Here is a 17,618-nt window from a genome sequence, read left to right as displayed (position 1 = left end):
AATACATCCCCCCCAAAAAAAGGTTGCCAGATTTGGTCATGGAAGATCCAGGTTCAAATCTCTGCTGAGGCATAACATTCATCTGCGTAGCTTTAGGCAAGTTACTGTCAAGCTTAACATATTACACAGGAATGTGAAAAAGAAAAGTAAGAATATATTATAAACTCACCTTGAATTCATGAGATAGGACAAAAATGATGGCCTTTTCCCAACCCGTTTCAGTACTCCCTCCAATGTTTTTGAATGTATGTATGTGTGATTCTACCCCACCCCTGTAATTAACAACTCGCCTGGTAACTTTAGGAGACCTGGAATTTTATGCTAGAGCAGTGGTGTCCAGAGGGCCAGATTTGATGAAGTGAAGGGCCGTGAGGGAGGGCCGACCAAAGTTGTTAAGCTTTTTTTAGGATTTTACCCCAGGGGCCGGATTAGGCCCCTGAAATGGACTTTGGACATGCCTGTGCTAGAGAGTGCATGGGAAACAAATGAGCTGCCACCCTATTGATTCTGGTCTAGGCAGAGCGAAGCCTTGGCCCATCCAGCTCCCTCCAGTGCAATGGATCAGAGAGTTGGGTTGCACGCTTTTCCAACACAGATAATAACACAGCATAATATATTCCTTTTCTTCCAAAAGCCTGCTCATATTCAGAGTGGCATTCAGTTTCTGCTTCTTAGTATTTCTAGTTGTTAACTGCATGCTACCACATAAGTAATGAGCATAGCAATCCTAACTCGCATTTATACTCTGTTTGGGGATAAGGTGAAATATCCTGGAGATCTGTTTGCACAGAGACTGCCACATCCAATTCCCTATGGGAATCTTACCTCCACTGACTAAAATAGAAGGGAATGAACTGTGCCAGCCCCATAGTTAAATGAACCTTTACTGCAACCATGCTAGGGAAACAAAGGGGCTTTGTATCATGCCTACACCTACCCATGGCACTATCCGCTTTCCTCCTCTCTCCTGGTCAAACATTGCTGATGGAGCACCAATGCTGGTAGAACATCGATGCCAGCAGAGCTTTCCACTGGTGCAAGTGTTGTTCTGTAGTGTATGTCTACCCTCAAAAACATGCAAAGCCCCTGCTAAGTGTGAATAACAACTTGACAAAACTGGAGGAGATGCATCTTATGCATGTGCTTAAAGCTGAATACTTTGGCATGAACAGCATGCCTGGCTAGTATTGCACTTTCAGAGTTTCCCAAGAGGAAGTAATTCAAACGCTGTGTTCAAATCTACACATCCTTAATAGAGCTAATCCAGGAAACAATCAGGATTTCCCTGTACGTGATACTCATTCACAATTCAGGTCAATGCCATGGCAGTATTATGAAACATTAATATTAAACAATGGTAGATTTCACACCGTGATTACCTATTCTCTCTCTCTCTCTCTCTCTCTCTCTCTCTCTCACACACACACACACACACACACACTCACTCACTCAAACTCACACACTTCTAGAGCTGCTTCACACAAGACTTTTTTGCTCCATGAACATCAGTGCTGCAAGGAGAAGGGGCATTTTGGACACATTAGTCTTTTAAATTAAACATAGACATGGTAGAACAGGCACGTGGAGTGTCCCCCCCCCTTCAAAAAGCCCTCACACGTTTTGTACACATTTTCCTACAGAAATACAATATTCATTGAAGACAGATATCCTGTGTGATGTAGACTTCCAAGATGGGATTTAGTTTCAATTTAAGTAATATCAACTGGAGATAAGAACACTCTGAACTTTGCAGAACACTCCCCTCTCCTCACATTTTTGCATTACACACATGGTGACATCTCACATGAGAAACAAGAAGCAACAGAGAAATCAGTGGCCCCTGATTCCTCTTTTTGCATGGTCTATGTCATGTGTGAATAGGCAGCTTGCACACTTGCTCTATGGTGATATATATGAACTCAACACACATCTGAGTGCAAAGATATGCAAGTCCTTGTACTGCAAATTTGACAGGATGGGCAAGACTGTTGCTGCTCTAGTTTAACACCTGAAGACAAAGTCCCTTGCTTAGAGCAGTAATTTCATGTCAGTTTTGTTATTCTGAAGCAAAGGTGCACATAAAAAGGTGTTCATTTGAACTTTCATTTATTAATGGCAGAGACAAAAGAGATATGTAAAGCATTATAAATTAGTAATTTCTGACATAGCTCAAATACAGTTCTGCACTACCACAGATATCAGGCTCAGCCAGCTATTAAGTGACTGCAGCAATTTAACTTATGTGTGTATAATGAACTGAAATAAAATGCTAGGTATCAGGGAAACCTAATTTCCTAAATGGTATTTAAAACATCTAACAATAAGTACATTAACTGTGTAGAGAAAAATGACATTTGCAAAGTTTCTTCTAAACTATGCTTCATGGCATCTAACTCCTCTCCAGCTTAAGCTACAACTGCTATCCAAAGACAAACCCAGTGAAGTTGTGCTTAGAAATGCCACGGGGAACTATAGCTCAGAACTGCAATGCTAATTGCTTTGTCTAGGATTTCCACCCTCTGGCATACCAATGGCATTAATGAGCACATCACTTAGCGAAGCCACCCTCATATCCGGATCTCCTCCTTTTGTGGTGGTACACATAAGAGACTTCAGAAGAAGTGATGATGTGCATTCATTGCCACCACCTCCGCATTATATTGCAATGCTCAAAGACCTCTATTAATACCTTCCAGCGTTCTGAAAGTGTTTGCAGTGTGGTCACAACTTGAGATCAAGGTCCCAGTGTGCTTGGTCTGACTCCTCTGCTTCCTCCCTCCCACGCTGGAGTCTCGGCTGCAGAATAACTCCTTTTGTTGCCTTACTGTACAGTTTCCAGCCTCCTCTTTCCCCGCACATTTGGAAACACATTTTTAGAGCTGAATTTGGGATTAGGGCCCCTTGCTGGTCTCGAAGCAAACTGTATGAGACTACATCGCAGAAAGACTGGATTCAATTTTGCATCAACAAAGTAATGCTTCAGTGTACTGAAAATATTTGCATTCATGGACTTGAAGCTTTACCCAGAGAACCTGAAATATATTGCAGTTAGCTTATTGGGTAAGAATCCTCAACAACTTTTCCCTTTTTCTTCAGAGAATAAACCTATTGAATTACCACCTCCAGGATCAGGAGGCTCCAGTCCATTTTCTTCTGCCACTATGCTGGAAGAAGTGTGTGTGTTTAAAACTTGCAGCCCCAAACTCTGCTTTCAAGAAAGAGATGTGGAATGGGTGAACACTCAGTAACTTAAATTAGACTTGGGTATGATTCATGTCACTGATTCCCATCTGGCCAGTTTTGCGATTCAGGCATTGCACTAGAGCAGGGATGGGGGAATAGGTACTGCTGGAGTCCAATTCACATCTGCCCCAGCTAGCATTGCCAGTGGTCAGGGAGTTGAATTAACATCTGGAAGGCCAAAGGCTAGACACTTCTGCACATATAGGATGCACATATGGGCTTGACTAACTGGCAGATTTGAGTCTTGGCCTCAGATTTAACACCTAACTCAACCCTATTAACCTGATGTATTGGTTGCATTTGTAACCCTCTGTTCTTCCAAGGGGTTCAGGGCTGCTATTCATGAGGTCGTCACATTTTAGCCACATGACAAAACCTGTGAGATAGTATAAGCTGAGAGATAATGGCAGGTCCGAAGTCACCAAATAAACTTCACAGTTGAGATGGGATCCAAATATATCCTTCCAGTGTGGGAAAATTAGCTCCTAACAACTCTGGTGACTATAAAGGGCATACCAGACAGGAAGATTTTATCATAAGTTTGATCATTGGCAATTTAGCTGTTTTCAGATATCACGTTACTGGCTCTTCAAATTATTTGGTTAGAATATGGTTCAAGAATAGGTGATGAGAAAAATTGATTCTTCCTTCTCACTTGCACCTTGAAAAGAAGACCTGGTTTCCTCAAACCAGTTTTCTGTGACATCCTAACTGGCAAACTGTGGTTTAATTAATCCCTCCAAACCAGGATTGCAAACCATAGTTTGATGAGCAAAGAGGAAGCTGTCTTATATCAGGTCAAGCTATTTGTCTCACTAGCCTAATATCATCTTGGCAGGGGCTCTCCATTTCTATCTTCAACAATAGTTGCCATGTTCAGGTGTTACATTCTAGACCCTCAAATTGTGATTTGCTGATGGACTGTAGCTCATTCCCAGGTCCAATGCCTGTACTGCCAGTTAAAAGGCTCAGGTAGCAGGTGATAGAATATACTTTTGCCTATATTATCTTACAGGACTTTCATGAGGACAAAACAATATATTTATAATATTTGTAAAGGTGTTCACTGTGCACCTCTCATGCCTTATATATGAGGAGCTGTAAAACTGAGGCTGGAAAAGACAATTTTTCTACCTAGAAAATGCCCAAATGGCTTTGCCAATTATTATTTTTTGCTAAAAATATAATGTCCACCTGCACTTTATACCAAATGACCATGAATACTTCAGCTTCTAAAATAGGGGAAAACAGACAGTGCTCTTGCAGCTTTGGGAAGTTACATACTCCTAATTAATTATTGCACTAATATGATAACGTAAGTTCAGTGTGTGAATACCAACACAGACATATTAGCGGTCATTATAATCTCCCAAAGTGCAGAGTATGCTGTTCTGTTCTGCATCTAATCAATTTACACAGATTTGTGTGTTGTGTGTTTTACAGATATAACCCAAGAGATCCTAGCAGGAGATCTCCCAGTTGGCACCATTTAGAACTCCCATGAGACTCACTTGGTTTTTTCTCTAAACTTGTGTGTGTGTGTGTAGGAATAAACCTGAAGATCAACAGGGCCAAATCCAATTCTAACATGCTTAACTTTCTGACTTAGATGTTACACCCTCTTCTCAAATTTTCCTGAATATTAATAATGTTATCTTGACTATAGATGAACTTGCTCAAATGAGAGGTCAAGCATACATAGCCACATCCAAAGTACATAGGAACATAGAACTATGCCTTGTACTTAAACAACCCGCCAATCCATGTAGCTCACTACTGTTTACTCTAGATTGGCAGCAGCAGCCCTCCATGGTTTCACAGACTGGGAACATTTTCCAGTCCTACTTGGAGGTGCCAGGGATTGAACCTGGAACTTCCTGCATGTAAACCAGTGCTCTACCATTGAGCTACTGCCCTTACACAGTGATAGACCGCCATCTTGGATAGGCACATACAGTATGTGCAGCTCCCTAGAAAACAATTACTTATTTTTCTAAAGTGATTGTGGCAACAGGAAATAGCTTGTGGTATTTAACCGTTAAGGTAAATCCAGAACAAACATGGAAACTGCTAGAAGTCATTCTAACATACAAGATTGGGAAGAGAAAGAGAGAGAGAGGAACAGTCTACAGACACTGCAGTCAGAATTTATGTGGGTAGTAGTTTCTGACATTAATCTGTTTGACAGTGATACGGCCTCCCTATTTGCAGGGCTTAAAGAAAACAACAACATTTCATTTGAATCATGTTATTTCTCGTGGCTGTTGCATAGATTTTAAATCAAGGAATCATTAGTCCTTTCTGTTTCCATGTAAATACTGATAATCTTCACCAGTGTTGGGGGGTTTCAATAATAGTCCATACAGCCCCTATGTAGCCTAAGACATTCTGTGGAGTGAATGAAGCAGCTGCTCCTTCACCAATTAAAATCTAAGGGGTCGGAGGGGAGGGAGAGGGAAGGGGAGTGAACGACAAAAGAATCTCTGTCTAAAATTTGGAGGCAATTAAACAGATCGGAAAAGAACATTGCTTATTGAAGGTGGTTCCCTCTTTGAAAAAGTCTTCATATATATCTCGCACTGATTCACAGAGATTTCAGGATGGGTTTCGGGGAAATGTACACAGTAAGTTGCAGTTTAAATACCATCAGACTAAGACAACTCAGTAACCCAAAATTATTTCTCCCACAGAGCACAGTTGCTCAACTGCCATGTATATATATAAAAAGGGTTTAACCATAAATCATTTCACTAGGGATAAATATTAGTTTAGGGGCTACCTTAACGTTGAATGTTATTTCCTCCATGACGTAAACTCGTTCAGGAAATGCTTTAGCCACCTCCTCCACACTGTTAAAATACTGCACTGGCTCCTTAATATCACGGTCTTGTTCCAGCAGCTTAAACTGCCCTGAAAACAGATGATAAAATAGAAGAGCAATAAGATATTTATATTGGACGGCTGTTTCTGTGGCAACTGCTAACGCATTCCCTACGCTATTTAACTTGGTCAGTTTCCTCCAATTATTAACAGTTAGGCAATGGAAGAACAGATTGCACAACTCTTTGCGAACCTGAAAAGGAAAGAGTTACCAAGCTTTGCTAAACCGGAATTAGAAGAATGTGTGTGGGCCGACGTGAAATTTAATAGAATTTACAGGCGAGCTCTCTGGAAGTGGACTGAAAGCACGAATGCATTCTCATGGTAGAATTACACACAGATTTCTGCACATTTAGAACTTTCCCCAACACGTTACAGTACTTTATGTGTAAAAACCACAAACTCAATTTTTACAGGAAAATACACCAGAAAAAGAAAAGCACAGATGTGTAAGAACTGAAGAAATTTCACTGGTCAATTCACAGTGTTCCCAAGAGCCCCTTTTGAGGGGCACAAAGCTTAGGTTTTCAGAAGCTTTCAGTTTTCAGAATTTCTGTTCTGCTGCTTCACAAAACATTGCATTTTTGAAGCCACTCCCATGGTCACATAATAGGTTAAACTGTCAAGTCACTAGAGTTCTGTGAAAACAGGCAGTGTTATTACTGTTTATCACAATGCACTGATATGCTTTCTGGTTGTTTTATAGTACGATGTCAATTAGCCCCAGGCAGCATGGCCAATGATCAGGGTGATGGGCATTGTAGTCCAAAACATATGGAGAACAGGATCCCAGCAAGATGGCTTTTGGGAAACCGAAGTCTTTATTTCCCATGCTTGATACTTACTGTATATGGGCAGTACAAGCTAGTCTGGAAATAAAGCCTGTTGTTGACATCACAAAATACTCACAAAGGGTTATCTGCTCCACATACCAATACTCTGTATATAAATTTGGGGTCACATACGGGACGTTCATTTAAATAAAACCTAATTGCATTATGTCTTGCTGTAACCAAATAGAACTAGCACAATACAGTTTTTATACAAACTGGGAATGTATGGTAAAGGTTTACTTTTGCTTGGAATAAGATCTGGATGGTAAAAGCACCATTGTTTGGAGCCTATTCACATGAACATTTTATCAGTGGTAACAGCCAGCACATGAAACTGATATACAGCATTGCATGAATCAATTCCTACAATTCAACCATGGTACTAGCTTTGCTATAATGTGGACACAATATCAATCAATGAAGATAAGCTTATCAAATGATAAGATTAATTTGTAATAAGTACCACCAATGCAATACTGTGGATTTGACATCCGTGACTGTAATTTATAGAAACTAATTATCAGCAACATGCACTTAAAATATCAATAGTGTGCGGTAGAATGTAGCAGTCATGAACTCACCAATAATTTAAACCTTTTTTTCATATAGGTATATACACCCCCACCCCAACTTACCACAAACCTTAATTCAATACTACTTCCTAAGTGCAAGCAGTTATCTGAAATATTATTTGGAATATTATTCTACACTAATTTAACAGATTATTTTTTTTTGCAAAAACAATACTTGAGATTACCACTCTCCCCAAGATGCTGAAAACAGTTGGCTATCCTAGGACTAATTTATATGTTCATTTTTGGAACTGTGTTTGGAGACTCTTGAGAGTACCATGGACTGCAAGAAGATCAAACCTATCCATTCTTAAGGAAATAAGCCCTGAGTGCTCACTGGAAGGAAAGATTGTGAAGCTGAGGCTCCAGTACTTTGGCCACCTCATGAGAAGAGAAGACTCCCTGGAAAAGACCCTGATGTTGGGAAAGATTGAGGGCACAAGGAGAAGGGGACGACAGAGGACAAGATGGTTGGACAGTGTTCTCGAAGATACAAACATGAGTTTGACCAAACTGTGGGAGGCAGTGAAAGACAGGAGGGCTTGGTGTGCTCTGGTCCATGGGGTCACGAAGAGTTGGACACAACTAAACGACTAAACAACAGCAGCTTTTTGCTGTTTTCCCCTGACATACAGAACATAAGAAGAGCCTGCTGAATCAGAGCAATGGCTCACCTAGTCCAGCATATCCTCTTCTCATTTCCCATAGTGACCAAACCAGATGACTGTGGGAAACCTGCAAGCAGGATTCGAACACAGAAGCCCTCTCCCCAAGCAAGCTATTTCAAATGTGCTTCCATGTTCACAGCAACCCAGCACCAAATCCCCCTTCTATTCAGTGTGGAATCTCATTTATGTGCCATGAACCTTTAGTTGGCAAATAATAATATAAAGGAAAAAAATAGAGATATACAATACAGATTGCGTATAAAGTATTTGAAAGGCACTGCTGTTGTTGATTGAAAATCCTGTGGGAAACAGCAGCAAGTGCACTGTCCTGTTATTTTGAGTGAAAACAGACTACCCACTTAGCAAATATTCCTATTTAATAAATCCTGCATGGCTATGCTAAGTACATGGGACATCAAGTCTCTGGGTGAGCTGTATCTCTGGAAGCACAGGTATGGAAAAGTAACCACATATGGCAGTGTACAGCAGGGACTATGGATGGGTTCTCACAACATGGCAAGCCAAAGTATGGTTTACCAAGATTGTGCAAACATGCAGGCTCCCAGAGACAAGCTCACAGCTGTTTGCTCCTCTCTGGTCCTTTTTGCTCCCATGCTGCACTGAGAGATGCCAGATTTGGCATAGTGAGTCGTCTGAATCCAGGCCTATGGTTAAAACTCACTCATTAACCACAAGCTCCAACCAACTTTTAATTCTGCTCTCTGGGAGCCTGCACAATTCCAGCAAGCTATAGTTTACTGTATCATGTGAACCAAGTTGATGTGGCAAACAATTTGCTTTCACCCACTCTTAACTGCACCATATTTGGCACGCGTGTGCGCGCACACACACACACAATTCATACATACAAATATATATTGAAATTGTTGCAACTGTTCAGTGTACTGATGCCATGCTACAGAGGACAGAGTTGGGGGGTTGACAGCAAACTCCCACTTCCTCTGATTTTTATTCATTTGCTGAAAAGTCTTGCTGAGTTTGCTACTCCTACATCAGAGCCTCCTTTTTAAAATATGATGGCTTAGTTCATTCATTGACATCTTGCTTATTGCGCATTCTTCTGTGCCTTTCAGGTTTTGACCCTGGTCCATGTTAAACAGGCTGCGGTGGAAGTGTAGGATGCTGTATAGTAAAAAATTCCATTTGACAGGGACAGTTATGTAAACATTTCTGCTTCTGCCTGGAACTCTGGATAGAACAAGCAAGCCTTGAAAGAAGAACTGCTTTCGAAAAGCAGGATGTTTGAATATGTACATAGAGAAACCCCATGTAAAAGACTGCTTTTGTTTCACAAGGAGGAAGCTTTTAAATTTACTGAATGGGAGGATTTAATTCCAAAAAAGAGTCTATATGGCGATATAGTTTTGGGCAATATGTATTCATAGTACATTATAATGTGGGAAGAAATTAATTCTAGTTTAACCAGCATTCAGCATTCTAAAACCCAATAGCCATACTAAAGTGTGTACATACACTAAAAGAGATATTTTTTATTTTAAAAAAGGTTCTCCTGTGTATTCTTGAACACAGGCAGTGTTTGATTTATATTCTCTTTGTAGCATGCATACTGTATACATTTCTCCCTCATAGAACACCCACAGTAGAATGAATCTGGGAAACATTTTCCCATCAGGGTCCTTCCAACTCTACAATTCTATGATTCTATCAGCAAAACAAGTTGCAATGAATCTATTCCTTACTCCTAAAACTCAAGAGATGAGACAATTATTAACACTCATTGAATGCACTGGATAAACATTATAAAAATATAGATGTAAGAATTGTGAATGTGCACATTTCTCTACATTTGGGACCTGCAACGTGATGTTGCAGCACGTCACAATTTCTGTTTAGTGTTCAAGCCAGCCAGCCAGCCAGTCTTGCCTTCTTCCATATGCCATTCCATTCCCCTCTCCCATCCACCTCCCTCGCTTCACCCCCAACCCTCAACTTTCCATGGTCATTGAACACATTTGGTTCCTATTGGCTTCTTCTGTTCCCCACTCTGACTAGGTCCCTCCTCCACCAGATTTTGTACTTCTGCAAATCATGGCATTTTCCTGTGCGTGGGAGGTGCCTTTTTGGCTACATAAGCACTAGCACTGACATTTGAACAGGATCTTTTTAGAAGCTATTTTAAGACACTTTAAAACTATTTCAGATAACAGTTTACAAGAAAATAGCTGGAAGCACATGGAACTATCTTTTTACATGACTTTAACCAATCCCGCAGGACAAGCCCTCTTAACACTGGCTGAGGTTATAAAAGGATAGTAGAGGAACATAGAAAAATCGACAATGAGGCACCAACAGGAAAGGCAGTTTTCCTGCCTGGTGCTAGGCTCTCATTTATCACCTTGGTTGCAGAAATGTTACTTAGAAGGACTTCTTAAGTAGCCTTTAATTGCTGTCACCCCAGTAAAAATGAAAGCCTGGGCCTAATGCAATATCACCACTTTCCTAACCTACACTTTTGACTGATTAGTTGCGAGGTCATGGAGATGTGGCATACATAAGGAATCTGCCTGTCAGACCTGCAATACATAGCCTGGAGTTGGCTATTCCCTGATCTGAAACATCAGCTATCTGGTTCTCTGGTTGCCATTGGTTCAGCTGCTCCACTGTCACACAAAGCTTTGCAAGCCTTGGGCACTTATTGGGAAGAATGGAAAAACCTTTAATTCAGAGTTCTGAGCTTTGCTGCCAACTTGGGGCTAAATTTAAGTGTTGGAGTGAATTCATCCCATGAACACAGCACAAGGACAGAATGAATTGTTTCTTAGCCTTTACTTGAAAACCGGGGGCGGGGGCACTTGCTACTTATAATACAAATAATAGAATCTCTGATATACTTTGCGAGAAGTATAGATCATTCTACCCACCACCACCACTTTACAGATATATGTATATTCAGTGCCATAGCAAGTAGGCATAAAATCTCTAGTTACTTTCAACCTATTAAACCTCATATCTCACTCCTCCCTATGAAATCTGAACCATCATAAGGTATTCTTCTGAGTTTGAAACAAACGTAAGCAGGGACAGACTCATTAACAACAGGAAGCTGAACTTGCAGCTTCTAAGGGCTTCCAATTTGTTGTGCTTGTGGTAGCAAAGACTCTTAACAGAGACTGGCTGAGTTGATGGGCTGTCACAAAATGTCCATGAACATCCAATCTGCTTAGGGCAGGGTTGGAGAGCCCTCCAGATGTTGCTGGGGCTGATGGGAGGATGGAATCCAATCACATCTGGAGGGCCAAGGGTTTCCCATCCAAGGCTTAGGGGATAATAAAGCTGTCTACCTTCTGTGAGGGAATGAGGTATTTTTCTGTTTGGGTGGAGTTATACTTCACACAGGCCTTCACACAGGCCTTTGGGACAGAGGCAGCTTTGTGAGGGAGGCTGGAGAACTAGGAAGGAGTCCAAATATTCTAAGGAAGGTCCAAGGATTGGAGGAAGCCCAGAAGCAACATGGAGAGTGCAGAGTCAAGCAGGTCAAGCAGCAGATAAATTTCACTGTAGATATGAGCTATCCAACCAGTTTTTTTGGCTGAAGGCACCTAGAGTCTTCCTCTAATAAGCATGAAGAATGCTGGACAGCCTTTGCCTTGAGGGACTGGTTTGGCCACGATTGCAAACTAATTGAGAAACAGACGAGCATTCGCTTTTTAATAATATGATGCATTATATTGGACTCCTTCCAATGAGATTTGCAAAACAGGCATCCTGACAATGAGGATTAACATCTAAAGCCAACAAGGTACAGAAACACAAAATAGCACTTGACATATGAAACTGCATTTCCCCCTCCCTTTAATCTTGTTTTTGTTTTAACAGTTTATTTGACCCTACTTCTTTCCATGTATAACGGTTTATCCAACTATTCCAAAACATGATGCTTTCAGTATATCATAGAAGAGAGAGATAAAGAGCAGGCTGAAGGCCAATGCGTTAAAGAAGAAAGCACTGCATATCTGTATGTAAATTGTACTCCTAAGAGATTTGGAACCCCAGAAACCTCATCTCTTGGTATGGGAAGGGAAGGGATGATAACCGTTTCTCTGAGCTAGACTTTGGTGTACTGCTCTGAGTGTTAAAATTCACCCCAGGGCAGCCCCTATAATTGTGACTAGTTTAAAAAGTACCTATATGAGTGCTATCATTTAATTAATGTGTGTGTGTGTGTTTGTGCGTGTTTGTATGTTTTCATGTATGTGTATATAAAATTTAAAACAGAAAATGCAAAAACAATTAAAACACAAACAAGAACTTAAAGGCAGCTGTGAATTTTAGAGGCTCTTGCCTTTGGGAGATCAGTATGAGATCAGATAAAGATTATATGTGCCCTTGGAGCAGGATCTTGATGGCCAGTCAAAATTTGTGGAGCTATGGATGAAGGAAGGGAGGAAGCATTGTCAAAGATATGACATTGCTAACCTTTGGCAAGTTGTCACAGTATTTCATTTCAGATGCTAAGATGTATACAGCTTGAAAAAGGCAAATTACAGTTCAACAACTGGCACTGTGGAACTTTGGGGAAAGTTGTTGATAACACATTTCCAATGGTTAATTCAGAAATGCTTTCTCTCTGTGAAAGTTGTGTTTCCACGTACAATTAAAAACACTTTCCAGTATAGACAAGGAAATTAACCAGTTCTAGGTTTTTGCTGGGGAGTGGAGGAAAGACCTGTCTGAGCAGGAAGGAACCAAAAATGTACACAGGTAGGCATTTCAGCAAAAACATGGATATGCGTAGAGGCGGGGGGGGGGGGGAGAAGAGACAAAAAAGTTCAGAGGAATTTTACTACTAAATACAGTAAGCCACAACAAAATTAAAACTGACTTGCAGTTGCAGCAGGGAGAGAAAGCACAGGGAACACATGCACACAAACTCCTACACCCCAAGGCCACAATTTTATTGCTTAAGCTTCCATGAATTTGGTGTGGGAAGGACACTATCAGCAGACAAATCCAGAGGTCATTTCCTGTGTAGGAAGAATGGCCTAAAATAGAACACAGAATTAAATTCTCATGCTACCCAGGGTCACACAAAACTGCCCCATATTTCAAGACCAAGGGTGGAGCAATGTGGAGTAATCTCTTTCAGAGTCTACCTATCCCAGAAGCATTCAGCTGGTTAGTTTGGATGGGTAGGTCACCCTTATTAGGTGGGTGACACTCAAACATAGGTTAGCACACCCTACAGCCAGTGGCGTAGCGTGGGGGGTGCAGGGGAGGCCGGCCGCACCGGGCGCAACATCTGGGGGGTAGGGTTAGGGGGCGCAAATCCACGGGTTAGGGGGCGCAAATCCACGGGTTAGGGGGCACAAATTACTTGCCTTGCCCCGGGTGCTGACAACCCACCCTACGCCACTGCCTACAGCTCCTGAACCTTGCCGGGCTTCGGGAGCGATGAGATAAAAAATTGCCACAAACCAACAGGCAGGGGCATCACTAGGTGCTTAAAGGACTCAGGACAAAGTCCCATGGCACAATTTCACATATGCTATTTTATATATGTAGCTGCCTCTACAAAATTAAGATGTTGAGTGGATCAGGTTTTACCAGCACTGCACTCTGCAGTGTGCCCAGACTCACAGCAAGTTTTAAAACTTATTAAGTTTAAGAAAAGGGTGAGAAAGGCGCAGGAGAGGCAAGAGCTATGACAGAAGCCACTGCCAAACACATGCAGACCGGTAACTTAGTATCATCAACCTGTAAAATAAAACTGGGGAAAATACCAGTTTCCTGAGCTCAGCAAGATATCCTCACACCTGAGAAACAAAAGAGAATTTGAGACTTCCCATTTTTCTTTTACAAATAATATGGTAAGAGTGACAAGTGATATCCCTCAAGACAAGTAGAATGCAAAAGAGCTGGGAACCACTATGTAGCTATTTCATTTGTTCCTTGTCAGGGGGAAAAACAACCTACCACCACCAGACTTGCAGACACAGAACAAGGACATTCAAAGAAGATAAGCGTAGCTGTTGGTTTAAGACTTATGCTGTACTTACAACATGAGCTTCCTGTAAACCTTGAAGAAGTTTAACATGTATTGGGGGAGGGGGGGAATCTCTGTTTGCCCTGACTTCTTCACTCCTTAGATTAGATGCTCATGTAACATGGAAATTTTAAACCCCAAAACATATTAACTCAGAAAGAACCACAACATGATTTTGGAAGCCAGTAACTGTTGTGTTCCATTTCTTCGAACACCTCAGACAGAATCTCAAAGCCAGACAAAACCGTGTTCACCTCACTGTGCAGAGTTAAAGTGTATTATTCCAGAATATAAACCAGTCAGCTCACAAAAAGTACCAAGTTGCTTCTTCTTTGCACCTATTAAGTATTTCCACTAAAAAAATAAATGAATGTAATGACAACATTTATAGGATGGTACAAATAGGCATGTTTGAACTACTTTAACAGCACACGCGGGTGTTTAACAGGGACGCGGGTGGCGCTGTGGGTAAAAGCCTCAGCGCCTAGGGCTTGCCGATCAAAAGGTCGGCGGTTCGAATCCCCGCGGCGGGGTGCGCTCCCGTTGTTCGGTCCCAGCGCCTGCCAACCTAGCAGTTTGAAAGCACCCCTGGGTGCAAGTAGATAAATAGGGACCGCTTACTAGCGGGAAGGTAAACGGCGTTTCCGTGTGTGGCTCTGGCTTGCCAGAGCAGCTTTGTCACGCTGGCCACGTGACCCGGAAGTGTCTCCGGACAGCGCTGGCCCCCGGCCTCTTGAGTGAGATGGGCGCACAACCCCAGAGTCTGTCAAGACTGGCCCGTACGGGCAGGGGTACCTTTACCTTTACCTTTAACAGCACATCAGACATGCTTTTTATATATTGCAGATGGCAACAGTAGAAGAAATGGAGAAAGAGGAGCTATAAAGAAAATTATTGGGGTAATTAATGAATTCTGCTGACATTCTGCATGTAAAAGATGGATGTTCTTGACTACCCACCCCTCCACCACTCCAAGGATGAGTCAGATATGTCTAGGGAGTGGAAGCTGTGGCCCCAAAGACATTATTAGACAACAACCTACATCATCCCTGACCACTGGCTATGCCGGCTGGAGCTGATAGGAATTGTAGTCCAACAACATCTTGTGGTTCACACATTCCCCATCCCTGAAGTAGATGAAGGAAGAAGAGAAATCCTGCAGCATAATATTTCAACCTTTGTGTGATTTGGCATGCTCAGTGCAGCAGTGCTGGCTCCTATTCTGAAGAAATCACCATTTTGTCCACTGACCTCAAAAGTTGTCCAAGAACCATGGAGTTAAAATCCACAAAACAAGCTACCGATATATTCGTTTCAGCTTCTGGAACTAGTCAAGATTCTAGGAAATACACCCAGAATGGACAGAAGTCAGAAAGTTCCATCTGTATCACTCATCAGGTAATTTGCCTTCCTTGAAATTCTGCTTACAAGACATTTATTTGTCTGCAGAAGAAGTTAACAACTTCCATATATATATATATATATATATATATATATATATATATATATATATCCTTTTTTAGACAAGAAGCCCTGGAAAACTCTCATGAGAATTTGAAAGGGAAAATAATTATGAAGCTATCTAATCCTATCATATTTCTCTGCTACTGCAAGGATCCTGCAGTAACACATGATAGTTTTAATCTAAGTCTAAGTAATCAAACATCTACTGCTTGTTTCCCACTTCTGCTTACAGAAGGAGAGCTGCACTCATGAAAGAAGTCCTTCCGTGAGTGGAAGCTCCATCTACAAAATGCTTCTTAAGCCCATTTAGGTCAGGTTTTTAAAAGGGAATTGTTTTTTTTAAAAAGCTAAGTCATATTTTTAGTTATAAGAACAGTGGACCTCTTGTCATTTTAGTAACATTGGTTGATGGCTGAGAGATGGTAATTTCTTTCTAAGGTGGGGTTTCCATCATGGAGCCTTTCAGATGTTCAATTCCATCAACCCTGGCCCAGCATGGCCATTGTTTAAGGATAATCGGTCTTGTGATCCAACAACATTTTTAGGGGTTTTTTAAAAATCTCATCCCATTTTTTAGTTATGAGAGGTTGAAATTTCAAAAAACTGACGATTTTGGCCTTGTCGGACTACACAGAAACCTTAAAAACTCAGCCCATAATTGATAGATGTCAAAACTAAAAACACCAGTCTCTTCAGAACTTCATGAGCTTTAGTATTATATGCCACATGCTGAACTTACTTTAAATTTTAAATTTAAGTTACAAAAAAAGCTGGATCAATTGCTATGGAATGACCCTTAAATGAAACACAGAATTCCCTTTTTTAAAAATAAGGCACTATTTGGACTTACATGTAGGGGGAGAGGCAGGTTGCCTATCTGGAGCATAGATGGAAAAAAAGAGAGCAAAACTGAAGACTAAATTAATACTGGAATCTGAAACAAGTAGATTTGTTTGCATTGCAAAGGCAACAGGCTCAATGCAAAGGAGAAACCCGCATTTTCTGAAGTATGTCTCATTAACAAAGCAGGGATTAGGTCACATTTTCTACATACCGAATGGCTCATACAAGAGCAGAAGAATACAAAACAAATAACAAAAAACACCCTGTTTTATTGTATAAATGTCTTGAGGTTTTGCGCTCCAGTTGGTCTTTAAACCATCAAAACATGTGTCCCTGCAGCTTTTGTTAATGAAGCTGGGAATGTTATAAAAAATGAACAGGTGAAAATAATCAGAGATTCATTCAACAACTTGGCTGCTAGAGATAATAACTGAATAACTGACAACAAACCACTTAACCAACTACGTGTGAGGAAAGGAGAGGAACCTACTTCTATCCTGCCTGTAGAGGAGAGAGAGATTCTTATCTTTTCTCCCGCCCGCCTACAGCCATGACACATGATCACTGGCATACCAGCCTGCACAAGGATACATTGTCCCTCCCCTGGGACAGAAAGGTCTGTGTATGCTTGACCACCCACCTGCTCATTTTGTGAATCCACAAGGATCTGATTCCTCAAGATTCTGAGGCAACAAAGATTACACAAATGAGAAGAAAGCTTAAGATGGTTTACCATAATTTCACACTACGCACTGGTGTGTCGGGCGTAGAAATTCCACAACTCTTGATTTTATAAGAGTGAGAATATCATAGGACCTCTAAATGTTGAGAGGGGAGGAAATGAATATCCCATGAGAAAGTACTGAGTACCTTTCTTTAGATTCTAGATGTGCTTTTTTCTTGAATGTCAGCTGTTTCCAATATTTTCAGAGGCATAAATCAAACCCAGCAGACAGCTTCCAATGCTTAACTCATTCTACATAGTCAAATTACAATAGTCCAAAACTTGAAATGATCTATTACAAAAGCAATGAGGAGATACATGACTCTGTTATAGCAATGTTACAAGTTAACAAGCAAAAAGGAGAGA

At 41.1% G+C, this 17,618-nt stretch overlaps 1 protein-coding gene across 3 annotated transcripts in view; it reads right to left on the bottom strand.

The window, feature by feature from the left end:
• GAREM1 (GRB2 associated regulator of MAPK1 subtype 1) overlaps positions 1-17,618 on the bottom strand; it is a 77,838-nt gene that overhangs the window by 11,485 nt on the left and 48,735 nt on the right. For 2 of the 3 annotated variants that reach the window (XM_053396278.1, XM_053396277.1), the window contains exon 3: positions 6,023-6,153. The exons of the other annotated variant lie outside the window; for it this stretch is intronic. In XM_053396278.1, coding sequence (XP_053252253.1) covers positions 6,023-6,049 — 27 coding nt within the window. In that variant the 5' untranslated portion in view covers positions 6,050-6,153. The remainder of the gene's footprint in view (positions 1-6,022; positions 6,154-17,618) is intronic. 3 annotated transcript variants of the gene reach the window in all.

This window comes from Podarcis raffonei, chromosome 7, assembly GCF_027172205.1.
Source record: "Podarcis raffonei isolate rPodRaf1 chromosome 7, rPodRaf1.pri, whole genome shotgun sequence".
In the NCBI taxonomy this organism is placed as follows: Eukaryota; Metazoa; Chordata; class Lepidosauria; order Squamata; family Lacertidae; genus Podarcis; species Podarcis raffonei.
This window is presented reverse-complemented; position numbering and strand designations above follow the sequence as displayed.